The 19298-nt window shown below is 47.5% G+C and overlaps 1 protein-coding gene across 1 annotated transcript in view; it reads right to left on the reverse strand.

The window, feature by feature from the left end:
* Positions 1-19298, reverse strand: part of MEGF11 (multiple EGF-like-domains 11) — a 254935-nt gene that overhangs the window by 62691 nt on the left and 172946 nt on the right. Inside the window, exons 7-8 of the mRNA XM_011968341.1 lie at positions 12313-12449; positions 6715-6927 (exon numbers count right to left, since the gene is read on the reverse strand). Of these exons, the coding sequence (XP_011823731.1) occupies positions 6715-6927; positions 12313-12449 (350 nt within the window). The remainder of the gene's footprint in view (positions 1-6714; positions 6928-12312; positions 12450-19298) is intronic.

A 19298-nucleotide genomic window follows, 5' to 3' on the forward strand; every position in this document is an offset into this window, starting at 1 on the left:
TGATACGCCAGTGGCTCTCAATATTGTAGGTGTTCAATGAATGTTGGGCTGAGTGAAAACAAGACTTTGGGCCAGACGTGACTCCTCTCTCTGGCAATGTCTGTCCTGGACAGAGCAACCCCAACCTATGCTTTGCCAGGCTCTTTAACAGTGAGCAAGCTCTTCTCCATCTCCTGTTTAGGCTAGAGAAAGGACCATTCGGCTAGAGGCAGGGGATCCCTGGCATGACCTCCAGAGAGTCGGGCAACCTCTAGCTGGCAGCCGTCTGATCCAACAGCTGATGTCCATTCATGGTCAGCGGGATGCCGGTTGTAACCATGTGCTGCTCAGAACTCCTGCAGGAACATAATTGACCTATGGCCCCAGTGCTGAGTCTGAAATCCAGAGGCCACATTTCCCCCGGGCCACTCCCAGCTGGAGCACAGCAGGGACGCTAGGGTGGGCACACTCTTGGGAGAGCTGGCACTCCTCTGATGGGTACCTTGGCTTTAAGATGCCCCATCCTGGCAAACTTTCTTAGAACCATGCTGTGAGTTAAGACTCTTTCTCCCAACTTTCCTTCCTTCCTTCCTTCCTCACATGTGATCTGTCAGCTCTCCCAGCCTCCCCAGCTCCCTCCCCACTTTCCCTCACAGATGCTTCCCCTAGTAAACCTCTTGCTCTTGGTATCTGCTTCTGGAGGGGCTCAGACTAACACACCAAAGAAGTGCTGGGTGGTAGAGACAAGCCTTTTAGATTCCTTGTGGCATTTGCCTCCCTGCTCTGGAGCCCAGCTCCGGGGATAAGGTCAAGAGAAGCATGCCCTGGGCTGGCAGGGGGAACCCGGGGCAAGTCTTGGTTCTGCTAACTTCCATGGGGCCTTGGCGCCTTGCCCCGCTGGACATTGATGGATCCCCAACACCTGGCTCATATTCACTGCCCTGGTGAATATTTGGAAATGAATACAGCTTCCTCTAAATACAATTATCTTCCATTGATTCTTTCTTCGTTTCTGCTGATTTATCATCTGTCTTTTCCACTAGGTTGCAGCTCTATGGGGGACAGCCGTTTGTCTTGTTTCCTTCTCAGGGCCCAGCAGAGTCCCTGGCACACTGGAGGTGCTTAATATATATTTAGAAAATTAATTAATGAGCAAACTAATTGTGTGAAGCCTAGCCAAGCTGTTTCTCTTCTAGGGACCCTGGTTTTCTCACAGAAAATGAGGGGGTGGACAGGAACAGGCAATTCTTGAATAATAAGTGCAAGTAGCTAGTAATCATTTCAGAAAAGTATTTAGTCTCATTATTCATCAAGTCTAAACAACAACTGGACACCACTTTTCCTCCATCAAAACAGTGACTATGCTTTAAAATGCTGGTAAAGGTTTCAAAACAATCTGAGATTACATATCAGAAGACTTAAAAGTATTCAGACTCTGGTCTTGTAATTCCATTTCTAAGACTCTATCCTAAGGAAATAATCATAGTTGTGGAGAAAGATTTATGCACGGAGATGTTCCCTGAAGCATTATTTATAACAGTGGAAAATGGAAGCAATTTAAATAATAATAAATAATATGTGGCCAGGCTATTGAGGCACCAGGAAATTTATACATATATTTCTAATCTTCAAATAAACCTGTGAATTGGGCATTTGAGCCTGTATTTCACAGATGGCATTTAGAGGTGATGTGACTTGCCCAAGGTCACATAGCTAAGACAGTGAGTGGCAGAGCTGGGATTCAAACCCAGGTCTGTCTGGCCACATTTTGTCCACTGCCTCATGCCACCTCTCACCACAGGGTATTGGTTAAATGAATTATAACATCCATGTGAAGGAATGCTAAGAGATGTATTCAATTGTTTTTCAAAATGTTTAATGATACAAGGTTAAGTGAAATAAGCACTTCGTATACAAAGCCATTTCTATCAATGCTGCATCTGTTACCTAAATCAAATCTTTCAACTATGACAATATATCAAATCTAAAATATGAAAATGATACAGACATCGACAGATGACCACAAAATGGCTTTTGTGCTTATCTCTGGATTGAGAAACTGATTCTAAGTTTTTTCTTTAAATGTCTACGTATTCCCTAACTTACCAAAATTGAGCATTTATTCTATTTATAAACAGATGTAAAGCAATAAAAATTGTATCTAACAAAGAGGAATGGGTGTAAATGATGAGTGTTCGAAGACTTTCTGACCTTTACAGAGAAAAATTCCTCCCTGAGCCCCAAGGCACTGGAAGGGGAGACAGCAGCCTGCATGGGTACCGTGGGGAAGTTGTGCTCCTTGGTGGCCCTGCTGCTCTGCAGATGGTTTTGGAGCACTCTTCTCTTTAGGTTGCATCTTTCCAAGAGCTTCCTTTGAGGTTTAGGGTTAGTGTAGAGAGACTGGCTCAGTTACGGTTGTGGAGACTGATGTGCTTGAATCTAGGAATGGCCTGGCAGGTCTTGGCTGCAACCATCAGCTCTGCTGAGCACTGGAGACTCTGAAAGGTCTCAGGCACCTTTCTGCTTTTTCCATCAATAGATCCTTCTGCTGTCTCTGCCTAGCAAATGGTCACGCTGGAGTTCATCCATTACACGCTCTTACTTTGGTGAGGGCACCACCTTGTGAAAAGCATGCTCCATACCCATCGAGCTAGCAAATGCTGACCTAAGTACTCTGCATTTCCTGCTTTTGATCTCTGCTGCTGTCACTTTGGCTGCTCAGAGATACATTAGGCACTAATTTTACTCTACTCTGAGAACCAGAAGGCTCAAAACCAAATCTAAAATCATTCCTTTTTTTCCATATCCCTACAATATCCCATTTCTAGAAATGGGGTGTCTACTTTCTTAATTTGATTACTCGTCTTATAGGAACTCCAAACATCCCTTTGAAAAGAGGATGGAGAGTGACAGCTGACTGATCATGACGGAGAGCTGCGACCACCATGCTTGGAACCTCTGTCCCTCAGCAGAGTGACTTGCACAGCCCCTCTCCCAGGCATCCCTTCTTCCCGGTGGTGGTCCCCATTCTCTTGAGTCACATGGCAGGCCAGGGGCTGCTGTTTTTGGCTCAGGCAGAAGTTACAGTCACTGGTGTTTAGCCTGGTTCCATTCTCTCTGGTTTTTTCTTTTCTCTCATTTCCCCCAGACATAGATTAATCACAAGTTAATAGGAACCGAAAGCTGAACAATACAGGAATCCTTCCAGAGTGGATTTTTCTGCCTTTCTTTCAGCTGCTATGAGATTTCTATCAATGCTGCATCTGTTGGCTGAATCAAATCTTTCAAAGGCAATACACGATCATGGCTGCTGGAATTAGTCTATGACAATCCAATTATGGAGGGGACATTTAAGAGCCCATACACACAGGTGCTTTCTTTCTCAAGGTTATTCCTGTATGAAGGAGGATGGTTTCTTTTTGTGTGCTACAAAGAGTTGATAACGGGAATGAAGAGTTGGAGAATCTTACCAGCCACTTCTTCCTTCCCAGGGCATGGATTCAACCTCTGTGCAGCAGCCTTGCTGGAAGGGCATAGACCAGAGAGAGGCTGGAGCTGGGTGGATAGCGCTTTCTGTGGCTGGGGGCTGGGATTACTTTGTCTCCCTAGGAAAGATGCTCAAGACCTTGCACGCTGTTGTGGTGGGGGCTTTGTTGTAAGTTCTGCAGAAGGCAGGGAGCATTGAGGCTAGGCTTCTAGGGACCCCACGTTCCTTCTCTCAGGGAGTTGGGTGGAAGCTTCACTTTCAAAGACCACAGGAGAACATTTCCCCCCACTGGGTTGATGAAAGGTGATGGACAGATTGGGAAATTTATGCATAGAGAGGAGAAGGACATATATCTTATGTGCATATATCAAGTACCCTTATTACGGACACTTGCTTAGACAGAGGTAGGTTTGAGGGCAGGACTCAGAAGTCCCAATCCCCACTCAGTACCTGAACTTTAACTGTCTTAAGATTAGAAGTCACACAGTCATTCCTTGGCTTTTCTTGAATCTCAAGAGAAGACTCTATAATGGGCCAAAAAAGTCTCATGGGAAGAGAGGGGCTTCCCTCTATCCACATAGAGGAAGAGAGCTGTTTTCTGATGTCCGTAAGAACAATCAAGTGCAGCATGAGAGAGTTCATTTAGCCCAGAGGCTCTCAATCTCCGGGAATTTTTGCTGCCCCGCCCCACCCTGAGACATCCGGCAATGTCTGGAAACATTTCTGATTGTCAGAACTGGGCAGTGGAAGAAGGGTGCTACTGGCATCTAGTGGGTAGAGGCCAGGGATGCTGCTCAACATTCTACAAAGCACAGGACAGCCCTCTACAACAAAGAATTCCCCAGCCCAAAATGTTCATGGTGTCAGGGTTGAGAAACCCTAACCTCAAATGAACAAAAACTTTGTGCCAGGGGCTCAGTGGGCCAGTGTACCAAGAGAAAGGGGGAAATATGTTTTTTTGAAAAAATGGGGTTGACTTCAGCTAATGGGTAGAACCTCCTAGAGGGATGAGCTGTTTAAGATGAGTTCAGGGATTCCTCTTACTGAAGGCCTACTCTGTGCAGGCACTGTGCAATGCTGAGGCTAGAGGTCACAGGAATGTACGAGCCAGGCTGCTGGTGCCCTCAGGGAGCCCACCTCCTCCAGGAGATGGTGATGCAGACTCAGAGGACACCAGGCTGGGGAGTCGACTGGTGGGCACACTCAGAGCCCCCACTCTGAAGAACCGCTACTCCCTCCCAGTCCCTGACACATGATACGTTTTAAAGACAGTAAAGCAAATAATCATCAATATTGGATGGGCTGAGATTAGTGGGAGAGAAGAGGGAGTCCTGTCCGATTAATAATGCATCGAGGACTCCTTCAGAGGAAGGATGAATTATACAGGGCATAGTTGCCCAGGCACAGGAGGAAAACACTAGCTCTTTAATTTGGGGCTTGGTTAGATTTCTGTGGCAGGAGCTCCCTGCATTTGACCCCGGCATCAGCCTTGCTTCCTGTCTTGGAGAGGGTCCTCCCTCAGCTTCCCAACAGCAACAGATCCTGGAATATTAATATTTAGACACATGGAACAGTCTGAGCCAGCTGGCCCAGTCTCCTGACCAGCCATGTGGGACTTCTGTAATTAGCGCCTTGGAGCTCTCGCTCTGCTCTCCAGACCCAGCCCAGATGCCACCTCCTCTAGGAAGCCTTCCCTGACCAGCATCACATAGTCCTGGGTCACAGTTACTTGGGCACATGTTGGAACCTAGCAGGGCCAGCCACATATATTTCACCAATTCTAAGATGTACTTCTCCTCTACATTTTCACATCTCTGATATTGGGTATGTTATACAATCAATGGTGTGTCATGGTTCAGTTGATAGAATTTTCCTAGTAGTAACCCAAATAAAGCTGTGCCTCACTACTGTTATTGTCTTGTATTTGAAGAAATATGGTAGAAGGTGCTTAGTGTTTCCTCCTCACAGCCCAGCCTTGCAGGCGCTCAGTGTTTGCTGAATGAATGACCCAGTGAATGAATGCTCAGGTCATGGACAGTCCAACTCCACTGGCTCTAGCACCCTCTCTGGACAATCTCCTTCCTGGGCGCTCCACCTTTGCCTCACACCACCCCAGCTGCTCCACTCTAGGGAGGGAGGACCTTTTCGTTTGACTCATAGCCCTTGCTGAGATGCCTCTGCTTGCCATGAACGAAGCTCCAGAGTGATTTGTGAAAGATCAAAGCCTGGAAGCGAAGAGCGGCCAAGGCTAAGTCCTGGCTGTCCCAGGGACAGGGCTGCAAAGCAGAGGGATTCTCTGTCTGCCCTGCAAACAGCAGCAGCACCCATGCCCAGGGTGGCTGGTCTTCCCTGGGCTGTCCGTAGGCCTGAGGGAGAAGGGATGCTCCCCTGACCTTCATCACCCAGATAAGAGGCAGCCACGATAAAGGGCTGTGGGGGCATTTATCTGGGGCTGGCAGCCTCAATTTTTACCCAGGGGCAGTGCCTACTGGTGCATGAAGCAGGCAGGGAAGGGAGCTGGGAGTAGTAGCCCAGAGCAGCACTGGCTTCACAGGTTCAGACTCCTTTGGAAGTGGGGGATGGGGGGGCAAATTCTGCCCAGATGTCCCCAAGCCACAAAGGACACAGAGTGCTGAGGGAGGGGCTGGCCCCAAGTCCAGGCCCTGATAAAGGGCTGCCCCTGTTGTTCCTGCTTCTCTACCTTTGCCAGGGCCTGTTGGGACAACCCTCTCTAGGCCCTGGGATGGCCCTACTGATTTTTAAGGTCCTTTCTAGTCCTGACCTTCTGCAGCTCAAGCCTCTACTTCTGCCCTAGTGGCCCTGGCTCTGGTTGGATGCCACACAAGTGGAGGGGAAATATTCTCCAGGACAATGTGCTCAGAGCTTGCGGCACCCGAGCCCTGCCATCCCAGCCCCCAGGGTCATGCAGCTGTGCTCCACCCCACCTCCTTGCTCCCTCCTTGCTCCCATGTGTGGAGTCTCAGACAGGCACATTTGGAAATGCAGGCGGCCAGGTGTGGTGGACAGAGTTGAGTGACCTGGCTCTAGTCCTGACTGTGGCTATGTGGCCTTGGCTTCCCCTTCTTTTCATCAAAGTAGTTCTCAGGGCTCAGTGCTAAGGTCCTAGCCCTTTCCCCACCCTGCCTGGATGTCTGTGCCAGAGGTAGGGGGGCCACATCCTAGCAAGCCTCCTTTCTACCTGAGCACCCCCTGCCCTTGTCCCGAGCTCGCCGGTTCCCAGCTCATACCTGATGGTGTTGTCAGCATCACAGGGGCAGGGCAGGGTGCAGCCTGGGCCATGAAGGCCCTCTGGGCACAGTCGCTCCTGGCAGCGCGGGCCCTTGTAGCCAGGCTCACACTCGCAGGCACCCGTGGTGGGTGAACACTGCCCACCATTGTGGCAGTCACAGCGCTGTGAGCACTGGAAGCCGAAGGTCCCGAAGGGGCACTCCTCTTGGCACCTGTGGGAGAGCAGAGTGTGGCTGAGGCTGTGGGCCGGGATCCCTCACCTGTGCTTCGAGATCCTCCAGGATGTGGTCCTCCTGGTCACCTGGCCCAGGCCTGGTGTGCTCCACCCTGCTCACAGCCTCCTCCCCTTTTCTCTCTCCTCCTCCAGGAAGTATTCCATGGTTTAGTTCACCCCAGTCATTTCTGCCTTTCACGCCAGGTCTCCTCAGTGACCCCAGCAATGAGTTTGTATTACCGTATTTTATTGATTCCAAGCCTAATATTTTTTTTTAAATTAAAGTTGTGGTGAACTATACATGTTACGGTTTAAATGCTTCTCTCAAAATTCTCATTGAAACTTAACATCCAATGCCAAGGTATGAGGAGGTGTGGCCTTTGGGAGGTGATTAGGGCATGAATGGATTAGCGCTCTTATAAAAGGGCTACAGGGAGCCACTGAGGTCCCTTTTTTTTTTTTTTTTTGGCTCTTCTATTCCTTTCACCCTCTGAGGATACAGGCTTCAAGGCACCATTTTGGAAGCAGAGATTGGGGCCCTCATCAGACACCAAACCTGCTGGCCCCTTGATCTTGAACTTCTCAGCCTCCAGAACTGTGAGAATCAATGTCTGTCGTTTATAAATTACTCAGTCTTGGGTATTTTGTTATAGTGGCATGAGCAGACTAAGACAGTGCACAGCATAGAATTGACGATTTTAACTACGTACAGTTCAGTGGCATTAAGCACATTCGCACTGTTGTGCTACATCACCACCACCCATCTCCAGAATGTTTCCATCTTCCCAAACGGAAACTCCGCACCCGTTAAACAAAAAACCATTTAGGTAGGTTTAAAAACACCTTGTTTTTTTTTTTGTTTGTTTGAGACAGAGTCTCACTCTGTCGCCCAGGCTGGAATGGCACGATCTCGCTGCAACCTCTGCCTCCCAGGTTCAAGTGATTCTCCTGCCTCAGCCTCCTGAGTAGCTGGGACTACAGGTGTGCACCGCCACGCCCAGCTAATTTTTGTATTATTAGTAGAGTTGGGGTTTCACCACGTTGGCCAAGATGGTCTCAATCTCTTGACCTCATGATCTGCCTGCCTCGGCCTCCCCAAGTGCTGGGATTACAGGCACGAGCCACCTTGTTTTTCAAATATATTTTTATATCTCTGAAATTAATCAGATAAGGCTTATGTCTGATGACATCATCATAGTTTAATTGCCAGTGTTTTTCCTTCTTTGCAGTGTATGAAATAATGATGCATCTCACAATCAGTGGCACCTTAGATCTGATGAAATGGGGTGATTTTGTTTCTATACAGTGTCTCTGGTTTGTGAGCCTTTTGGGCAGATGTAGAGTCTCTCTTGTCCTACTGGGAGACATGTCCCCTCCCTGACTCTGGATTTTCCCTCGAGTACAGGAAGCATCCTCCTTCATGGGACTATAGAATGCCCTGTGACAAGGGCTATTTTCCCTTCCTTGGAAGAGCGTCCCCTCAAGGTAGGGGCTGAGTCTCTCCCATCAGCCTGTGAGCCCCCAAGGAGGAAGCCTGGGACCCCCCTTTGTGTCCTATGCATGTCTGGGCTAGTACTTGGAGCTGCCAACATGAGGATAATTATTCAACTTCATTTAACTCACAGCCAAGGGTGTGGCTCCTCCGTGGGTGAGTGTGACCTCCACTGCTGACCACCTGGTTTCCTGAATGTGCCTCAACACCCATTACCCCTACCCTGGGCTCTTTCCCAGGGGATGCAAATTTATTGTCACAGCAACTAGATCCGGATAAGTCAAGGGGTAAACCTGGGGGAATAAGGGGTAAAAGAGGGAGACAACTTCTTGCATCCCAAAGACACATGGAAATGGCCTCTGGAGTTCTGAGTTATCTTTGTTCCAGCACTGATTCAACAGTGCGGATAATGGAGAACTAACCTAAAGCTCTGACATCCTCTTCCTTTTTGTAAAATGGGATGATACTCACTAAATCTCATCAGGTTCTGCAAGAATTAAATGGGATAATGTGTGTAACGTAGAAAGGTGCCCAGCCCATAATTGGGGCTCAATTCGAAAAGTTAGTTATTTTCATTAGTACTCATGTTAATATTGTTTTCAACAGTTCTTATAACAGAGCCCATCTGACCTTCTGGCCTTAAATTCAGGCATGAAAAAGCCCAAAGGGAAAAATTCTAAAATGTTGATAGTAGAGTAGATTTGAGGAGTCAGTGTTTTAATTATCATATGTTTCAATTTTCTAGGTTTTCTATATATCTTCTACAGTAATCAGAGGGGAAAAGCAATTTAAAAAAAAATACAGCTCTAACTTCTTTATTATGTATTCTGGAGGATCATGGGAGTGGAAGTATTCTTCCATAGACAGGGCAGAGAGATTCTGTGTCTGGGTGACTCAGTTGTTTACGGTGAGGATGAGTGGCCAGACCCTCGTGGATGTGGCAGGCCCAGCTAGCAAGTATGTGGCGGATGACAGCAGCCAGTGTGTGGGGCACCAGCTTTGGCAACTTGAGACTGGGGTGTCCTTGTCTGTCTTCTGTGCTTTCGTTGCTCTGTGCCCACAATGACAAGGAGAAGAGGACAATGACTGGGGTCTGGCCTTGAGTGCTTCCTTCCTAAGAAGATGCCGCCAGCTGTCTCCTCTCAGAGCCACTGTGTAAAGGAGTGATCTGGTAGAATAATCGGGCAGCAGGGATCATGAGGACAACACCAGCCCTGGGCACCATATACCCAGGGGTTTCTAGCTGCTCAGGCCCCAGAGCCTGTCCCCAGCCCCTGGAGCAGCAGATATTCTCATCACCCTCACTTTGGAGTTAAGGAGGCTGCCATGGGACAAGTGAGGCAATTGCTCCAAGCTCACGCAGCCTGCATGGGGCCAAGATGACCCCAGATTGTCTTTCGGCAAATCTTGTCACATGTCAGTCAATCTGAGGCCTCATGAACGGAAAGAGAGCAGAAAAAAGAGGGAAGAAGAGGTAAAAAGGAAGGGGATGTCTGGAGAAGGAATGGAAAGTAGAAGACAGAAGGAGGAGAAGTAGAATGGGGGAAGGGAAGGAGGGAAACTGCGGCAGAAGGGAGGAAAAGAGCAGCTGAAGACCTGAATAATCACTATCTGAATTGCCAGCCCCTGTTTAGCCTGCAAATGGATTTCTCCAGAAGTCTCTGTGCTTTGCTGGCCTCGAATGTCTCTCAAATGTCGGGTGAAAAAACTCAAACCAGATACCTCCTGATACCTGCTCCTTTTCAAACATTCCTGCTCCCTCCTGCCTAGCAGGACTGGACAGAGCCCTGAACCCTAAGCTCCTCAGAAGGGCAATTCCCTAGCCCACTACATTTTTCGGGTGACCGAATCTACAGCCCCAGAAAAGCAATCTGGAAATGAAATATTGACAACCTCATTCATTTACATAATCAGCCTCTTTTTTTTCCCTACTCACAATTTAAACAACTTATTTATTTAGAGATCAAGCAACGACAGCTAATGAATTTTACACAAAGCATGCTAATAACGGGGCCCGTGGAACAGAAGGGTAATCACAGCAGGAATTAGTTTTCTACTTAAACATTCTTCCTTTGCACCATATCAATCTAATGTGTCCGATATTGCCATTAACAACCAGATACATTGCTCAATTAAATTACAAAATGAGCTGCAAAGCCCTCGTTACATTTCGTGTTTAATTTGCACTGGTTTCTGCCTATCCGGGGAGGCCTGCATTATTACACCCACTCAACTTTAATATGCTTGTGATGATTTGGGTGGGTTAATGCAGCTGTCACCTACGAAATTAATGGAGGCAATTTTACAAAATATTAAACACCAGGCAGCCCGTTTAGGTGAGAAGCCCAAATGCTGCCTGGCCTCCTATTGAACTCTCCTGTGGTTGACTGACAAAGCTTGCTGGAGGGCCCCTTGGCTTTAGAGGTTTCTCTCTGCCCAAGATCATGGACCAGGCTCCAACAAGCAGAGAGATTTTGGATTATTTCTCTATTTGGCACATCTTTACAGGGAAAATCGAGAGCACCAATGAACTAAGGTCTACTCGTGTGGAGTCTAGCCGGCTAGAGTGCTGGGCCTGCTCATTTCCAACAACAAGCGAGCGGTTTGCACTCTCATGAGAAAGTGGACTGACAAAGGAGTCCTGTGCTGGCTTGAGGGTCTTCCTGGTTCCAGTCCATACTAGCTCATCCTGAGCATTTCCTTATTTGGGGAGATGATGAGGATGGGAACTGGACTCAATGTTTCAACCCCCCCCTCCCACGGGTCAGGGAGGGACGGATCCCCAGATACCACACCCCACGTTCTACGCTGGGGAAGCTCACGTTGATGAACACTGGCTCACAGAGAGATCAGATCTGGCTTAAAAGACTTCCAGCCGGAGGTAAATCAGCCCAAGGCTAATGGACAGTCTCTTTTCTGGACATCACTAAGGATTTGGGGCTGATTCTAGCGAGAGCTGGAGAAGCCCCGATTATGTCTGTTAGAAACAGAGGGATTCATTGGTTAACTCAGCCTCCCTCCTGGCTTCCTGATGTCACCCAGGCAGGGAATGATGAAAAATGTTTCCTCATTTTGTCTGAGAAGAGCATAAAATCCAGGAGCCAGAAATGAAACATGGATCCCCACAGAACCAGGCATGGGGTGTGGGGGCCACCTCTGTACAGCCCTTCTCTGCTTGAAGAGACCGATGTGGTCAAGAGTGAGAGGGAGGAGACTTGGCCCAGGTTCTGTGGGTTTCAAATATCTTTTTCCAGCTTCCAATCTACTCACCTTCACACATGCTGGTTTCTCCCTTTTCCTCTGCACCTGCCCTGTCATCACGGCCTCCTTCTTCCAGCTGTGGCACATATGCACATATGGCAATTTGCCAGTTCTGTGTTTTTTGATTATCCACTCTGCAAGGCTGGTTTCATTCCGGGACACTGGCACCCTCCTTCAATCTGCTCTTAAGCCGAAGGCCTTCAGAGGATGCAAACTGATGCCAGTATCCTTTTGGTGGAACCCAAATTAGGACTAAAAATCCCCTTCCAGAAGAAATCGTGCAAAATGTGTGAAATGGTTTTGCACTCTCAGCTTCCTTGGATTATCTGTGCCATTGCCTCCCTCCATGAGTGCAGAGAGTAGAGAGTGGGGGCAGGTGCTCACGTCCTTCCCCCAGGTGAGCCCATGCAAATTCAGGGCTTGGGCCACTAGGCCAGAGAAGAGGGTGTCTCTGCAGGCTGAGGGTGAGGAGGGATCAGGTGCCAATTCTCTCTGGCAGGAGAGCTCAGAGTGCTTTCTGAGAAAGGAACTGGAAGGCTGGCAGAGACAGAGCTATGAGCTGTTCTCTGCAAGGCTCCTGTGAAAATGAGTAAAATGGACAGCAAAGACAACAGTTAACACTATCCTTACCTGTCCCCCATGTATCCAGCTGTACAGTGGCACTGTCCAGTCACGTGGTCACACTGCCCTCCATGGTGGCAAGGACAGTCCTGGCTGCAGTTCTGGCCAAATGTTCCTGGTGGGCAGGGCTGGGCACACACTGCTCCCTGAAACAGAGGGGGGAAGACATGTATGGTGGTGCTCCAGAGATACCAAACTTTCCTGGGAATGGCACAGCTGCTGTGGCTCCAGGGACCACCCAACTTCCCAGAAGAATTTCAGCCAGCTGGACACCAGGGCTCCAAAGCCCTCCTCTTAGAGATGGGAGACGGGAGACGGAGGCCAACTTGCTCATCCAGTTATTCAGCACAATTTAGAAACTGACTATTGTATACGAGGTGCTGTATTAGACACTAGGGGTGATTTGACTTGATTCCTGTCTTCCTAGTCTACTGCAGAGAGAGCCAAGAAAACAGCTAAGTACAAGGCACTAAGTACTCTCACATGGGTACACAGTAAAGCGCTGAGGAGACACAAGGAAGGAGGCTGAGTAAACATGCTGGTGTGGAGACGTGCACTTTGCTCAGCTTCTTTCCCAAACCCAACTGACATGAGAGTTAAAGGGGTACAGGTATAAACCTACAAGGAAAAGAGGAATAGGAGACAAGGGATGTCACACACTGGAAGATGGAAAAGCAGGTGGAGGAGCGATAACTGCTTTGGTTTCTGCTTCCTGGGCAATGTGAAGTGCCTGCAAAGGGAGTGTCATAAGGCTGGGTGATGAAGTCCTTTGTAACCTCAAAAAGCTCAGGAATCAGAGACACTGGGACCCTCTGAAGGTGAAGGTGCAGGTAGGATCAAAACAGGACTGTTTGAAAGTTTATAAAATAGGGAATTAGAACCCCAATCTCTGCCCCCTCCACCTTGAATAGCCAGGTGAATTGTCCAAGTCTTTCAGAGAGGTTGGCGTCACAGACTGTGGACAAGGGACACAGGCAGAGATGAAGGTGGGGGTGGAACTCTCCTGCTGCTCTCTTCCCTGCTGCGCTCCTAAAGGGTGACTGCCAGACTGAACTCCCTGTGGCAGGAGGTTGGAGGGTTCCTTTCTAGGGACACTGAGGAGTCCAAGAGAAATGACCTAAAGATATTGATAGTTGAGAGTCCCATCAGTCAACACGCCTGACATCGCCCTCCACCCCCAGGTGTCCAATTAGCTTTTCTGAGGCTCACTGTAAAACGTGAACAGATGGCCAAGGATCACCAGATATTTGAAACAGGCCCTCACATGAAAGAGAAACACTGAAATAAACAAATAGACAACAGGAACACAGAGGAAATAGGAACCATGCGTGGAACAAGGAAAATCTAAAAAAAAGAGAAGGAAAAAAGCCTCTATCATAATTAAAATGAACATGCTCAGGTAGCTATAAGAAAATATTGCACCTGTGAAAGAATAGAGTGCTATAAAAGAGGATATCCAGAGAGTAGGAAAGAAGTCTTGAAAATTAAAAATAAGATGGCAGAAATTAAAATGTTGCAATAGAAGAGCCAAAAGAAAGTTGAGGAAATCTATAAAGTACAACAGAGAGAGAAAGAGACAAAGATACAAAGATGAGATTAAAATAGAGAAAATTTTTTTTTTTGCCTTTTTTTTTTAAATTTATTTATTATTATTATACTTTAAGTTGTAGGGTACATGTGCATAACGTGCAGGTTTGTTACATATGTATACTTGTGCCATGTTGGTGTGCTGCACCCATCAACTCGTCGTTTACATCAGGTATAACTCCCAATGCAATCCCTCCCCCCTCCCCCCTCCCCATGATAGGCCCTGGTGTGTGATGTTCCCCTTCCTGAGTCTACGTGATCTCATTGTTCAGTTCCCACCTATGAGTGAGAACATGCGGTGTTTGGTTTTCTGTTCTTGTGATAGTTTGCTAAGAATGATGGTTTCCAGCTGCATCCATGTCCCTACAAAGGACACAAACTCATCCTTTTTTATGGCTGCATAGTATTCCATGGTGTATATGTGCCACATTTTCTTAATCCAATCTGTCACTGATGGGAGAAAATATAATGAAATTAGAGGACCAGTTCAGGTGGTCTGACATCTAATTAACAGGAGTTCCAGACAGTAGAACAGAGAAAATAGAGGTAAGTAAATTAATGGAAAATATAATGAAAGATAATTTCCCAGAATGGAAGGATGAAGAACCTGGGTTTCTGAACTGAAAAGGCCTACAAAGTCTCCAGCAAAAATATGAAACAAGACCCACATCAAGTCATGTTGTCATAAACTTTTATATCCCTGTGGATAAAGAAATGATGTTCACAGTTTTTAGAAAGAGGAAAACAGGCTAGGTGTGGTGGCTCATGCCTATAATTCTAGCACTTTGGGAGGCTGAGGTGGGAGGATCTCTTGAGCCCAGGAGTTGGAGACCAGCCTAGGCAACAAAGCAAGATCTCATCTCTACAGAAACAAAAATGAAAATACAAAGAGGAAAACAAACATACAAAAATCAGGAATCAAAATGTTTTAGACTTCTCAACTAGAAGCCAGAAGACAATGGAGCAATGCCTTAAAAATCCAGAGGAAAAAAATCATTTCCAACTTAGAATTCTACACCCAACTAAACTAACATTAAAGTAGGGGACTCAATAAAGACATTTTCAGATTTGAATAGCCTCAAAAAGTTAACCTTTCATAAACACTTTCTCAGAAAGTTACTGGAGGATTTGTTTTCCATAAAAAAATAATTACCCAAGAAAGCGGGGCACGGTGGCTCACACCTATAATCCCAGCACTTTTGGAGGCTGAGATGGGCGGATCACCTGAGGTTTGAGACCAGCCTGACCAACGCGGACAAACCCCATCTCTACTAAAAATACAAAATTAGCCGGGTGTGGTGGTGCATCCCTGTAATCCCAGCTACTGGGGAGGCTGAGGCAGGAGAATCGCTTGAACCCAGGAGGTGGAGGTTGCAGTGAGCCGAGATCGCACCACTGCACTCCGGCCTGAGCAACAAGAGCGAAACTGTCTCCAAAAAAAAAAAAAAAAAAAAATTACCCAAGAAAAAGAAAGGCATGAATTCCAGGAACTAGGGACTCCAATAGAAGACAGAGGTGAAAGGAATCCCAGGACAGCAGTGAAAGGAAGCCTCAGATGACAGCTATGCTGCAGGCCTGGAGAACAGAGTTAAAGAGTTCGGACTGGAACAGAAGATGCAGGCTTCTAAGAAACTTGCCTCAAAAACAAAACAAAAGCAAAACCTGGGGAGACTTCTGATGGGTCTGACCTTATTGAGAGGAGTCTGAGAGCTCTGTCAAGAGAGTTTTAAGGGTAAATTAGTAACAATACACATGTATATTAACATAAATATTAAAAAAATAATTTAACCAAGCTGGACATGGTGGCACCTGTCTGTAGTCCTAGCTACTCAGGAGGCTGAGGCAGGAGGATCACTTGAGCCCAGGAGTTCAAGGCTGCAGTGAGCTATGATCATGCCTGTGAATAGCCACTCTCCTCCAGCCTGGGCAACCCAGCCAAATCCTGTGTCTTAAATTTTTTTTTAATGATTTAACCACAAATTGTAATATAACTCCACTGGGAGGGTGGGAGAGGGGTTGCTTGCATCTGTATGTGTGTGTATGGCAGAGCAGAATCTTATTCTACAGCAGGAAGTCAATGGATTCAATGACTGTCTAAAATGGAAAAGTCAAGAAATGGCTATAAAGCATGTTATATAGAAAAATGGAGGGAAATGCCAGAAGAAATATCTAAAAGATTTGAAAGTAGTTGCCTTTAGGGAGTAGGATTTGTAAATGGAGCAGGGGACTCCCCCGCCCCCCAGCATTAGCCTTGTGGTATTATGTAACTTAAAATTACACGCATGAGTCTTAGGTTTTTAACAGATCTGAGCCTGCTCTTGTCTCCTGCTGCCCTTCCAGCCCTGTGCACACCCGACAGTCATTTCTCTTATGGAGATCAAGGATGTTCCTCCAATTAATTAATCAATTAGTTCAACACACAACTATTCAGCACCAATAATCACCAACCCTTAGAAGCTAGTTTATTCAGGAAAATTGTGCCAGAGCAGAGTCATCTTTCAAGATCATCCAGTTTACTTGTAATGAGTTAAATAGGAGGCCGTTCAGCTCAGACTCTCCTCCACACACAAGTCAGAAGTAGAGGGGCTGAGAGGAGGGACTGAGGTGAGGTGAGGAGGGGAGGGAGGAGTGAGGGGCAGAAGCAGCTGAGGACAGTGAGAGACTGTGTGTGTGTGAGAAAAGGGGAGAGAAAATTCACTGAGGCCAGGTGCGGTGGCTCATGCCTGCAACCCCAGCACTTCGGGATGTCAAGGCAGGTGAATCACCTGAGGACAGGAGTTCCAGACCAGCCTGGCCAGCGTGGTGAAACCCCAGCTCTAGTAAAAAATACAAAAATTAGTCAGGCGTGATGGCAGGTGCCTGTAATCCCAGCTACTTGGGAGGCTGAGGCAGGAGAATCACTTGAACCCAGGAGGCGGAGATTGCAGTGAGCCGATATTGTGCCACTGCACTCCAGCCTGGGCAACGCAGTGAGACTCCATCTCAAAAAAAGAAAGGAAAGAAAAAGACAAAAGTCACTGAGTAGGGGTTCTTCTTCCTCCTGGAGGTGGTGGGGGTACTCCAGGTATCGCAGGGGCCTTTCTCAGTGCACATTAAAAGTTCTAGGTATTCATGAGGGGGGAGAAGGCTTTCTGGCTTCTATCTGACTTGGTCTTCTACAGTCCTGGGCTGGATAAGGACACTCTTGGAAAAACTTTTTTTTTTTCCCCCCGAGACAGAGTTTCACTCTTGTTGTCCGGGCTGGAGTGCAATGGCGTGATCTCGGCTCATGGCAACCTCCACCTCCCGAGTTCAAGCAATTCTCCTGTCTCAGCCTCCTGAGTAGCTGGAATTACAGGTACCCGCTACTACACCCAGCTAATATTTTGGTATTTTTAGTAGAGACTGGGGTTTCACCATGTTGGCCAGGCTGGTATTGAACTCCCGACCTCATGTGCTCCACCTGCCTCGGCCTCCCAAAGTGCTGGGATTACAGGCGTGAGCCACTGCACCCAGCCAAAAAAACTTTTTTTTTTTTTTTTCCCTAAGAGATGGGGTCTCACTCTGTCATCCAGGCTGAAGTTCAGTGTTGCGGTCCCAGCTCACTGTAACCTTGAACCTCTGGGCTCAACTGATCCTCCTGCCTCAGCCTCCTGAGGAGCTGGGACTGCAGGCTCATGCCACCACACCTGGCCAGGTTCCTGTCCTTTTTAGTGCTTCTCAGACACAACCTGAGAAGTGCTCCCTGAGGAGGTCAGTAGAGGAGTCTGGTGCGTAGAATGTGTCCTTCTGGCATTCCCTAGGGAAATCAGGCATCATTGAGACTGTTTGGTGAAGTGGGTGAGCACCTCTTTCAGCCCCTGCTCAGGATTCCCAAACTGCAGGCATCCAAGCCCACCGAATCTCTAGTCCTCTTCCCTGGTTTGAGCTCCTGGGGCCTGAGAGAATTTGATATTTTGGAGGTCCTGTTTCCTGGTGTGATGGGAAGAGCACTGGGTTCAAAGTCAAGATTTGGGCTCAGATCTCAGTTCTGCCTCCTCCCAGATAGGTGAGCTAGGATAAGTCAGGTGATCATTCTGAGCCTTAGTTTTCTCATCTATAAAATGGGAGTAGTAACTCCTAGTCTTCCAGGTGGTTATAAAGAGGAAGTGAGATTAGAGATGTGAAGGAACCTAGTATAGTGCCTTAAACAGGGGGCACTTAATTAATAGTAATTGAACCAAGTTGACACCTGATGAGGTGGCACATGGTGGGAGCCCCACATAACCTGAGACTGAGAAGAGTGGAAGAGAACCATAGGAGTCATCACCCACTGCTGGCTGGAAGAACAGCCTTTTGGGGAGAGGCAGGGGGAGAGAGCAGCCAGAGAAGTCCGCTTAGGAGAGGGCTACAGCCTATGGTTTCTCTCCTGCTGCTATGAGCTGAAGTGTACCCCTTCAACATTCCTCTTTTTTGTTTTTTGAAATGGAGTCTTACTCTGTTGCCCAGTCTGGAGTGCAATGACACGAACTCAGCTCACTGCAACCTCCGCCTCCTGGGTTCAAGCGATTCTCTCGCCTTGGCCTCCTAAGTAGCTGGGATTACAAGAATGCGCCACCACACCCAGCTAATTTTTGTATTTTTAGTAGAGACTGGGTTTTGTCATGTTGGCCAGGCTGGTCTCGAACTCCTGATCTCAGGTGTTCCACCTGCTTCAGCCTCCCAAAGTGCTGGGATTACAGGCATGAGCCACTGTGCCCGGCCAACATTCCTATGCTGAAGTTTTAACCTCCAGTACCTCAGAATGTGACTGTATTTGGAAACAGGACCTTTACATAGGTAATCAAGTTAAGATGAGGTCATCTGGGTGGGCCCTCATCCAACATGACTCATGTCCTTACAAGAAGAGGAGATTAAGACAGACCTAGAATAAAGACGACACAGAGACATAGGGAGAAGATGGCCATCTACAAGCCAAGGAAAGAGGCTCAGAAGGAACCAACCCTGCCGACACCTTGATCTTGGACTTCTAGCCTCTGGAACTGTGAGAATCAGTCTCTGTTGTTCAAGCCGCCTAGTCTGTGGCACTTTGTTATGGCAGCCTCAGCAGATTCATGTACTTGCCGTGTGGTCAGTTGAGTGTGTATCTCCAATTGTAGTGGGATCTTGGACTGCTGTGGCTTCTAGAAGGTTGGACATGGGGTAAGGTGATATTTTCTGCTCCTCTCAGAACTGGTTAGACCAAATGGCTTTGTTAAAATCTGGAAAACAGTCGCACTTTAAGAGGGTCTTGGTGGCCCAGCGTTGGGGCTCATGCCTGTAATCCCAGCACTTTGGGAGGCTGAGGAAGGCACATCACGAGGTCAGGAGATGGAGACTATTCTGGCTAACATGGTGAAACTCCGTCTCTACTAAAAATACAAAAAATTAGCCAGGCATGGTGGTGGGTG

This window comes from Mandrillus leucophaeus, unplaced genomic scaffold, assembly GCF_000951045.1.
Source record: "Mandrillus leucophaeus isolate KB7577 unplaced genomic scaffold, Mleu.le_1.0 Scaffold12, whole genome shotgun sequence".
NCBI lineage: Eukaryota > Metazoa > Chordata > Mammalia > Primates > Cercopithecidae > Mandrillus > Mandrillus leucophaeus.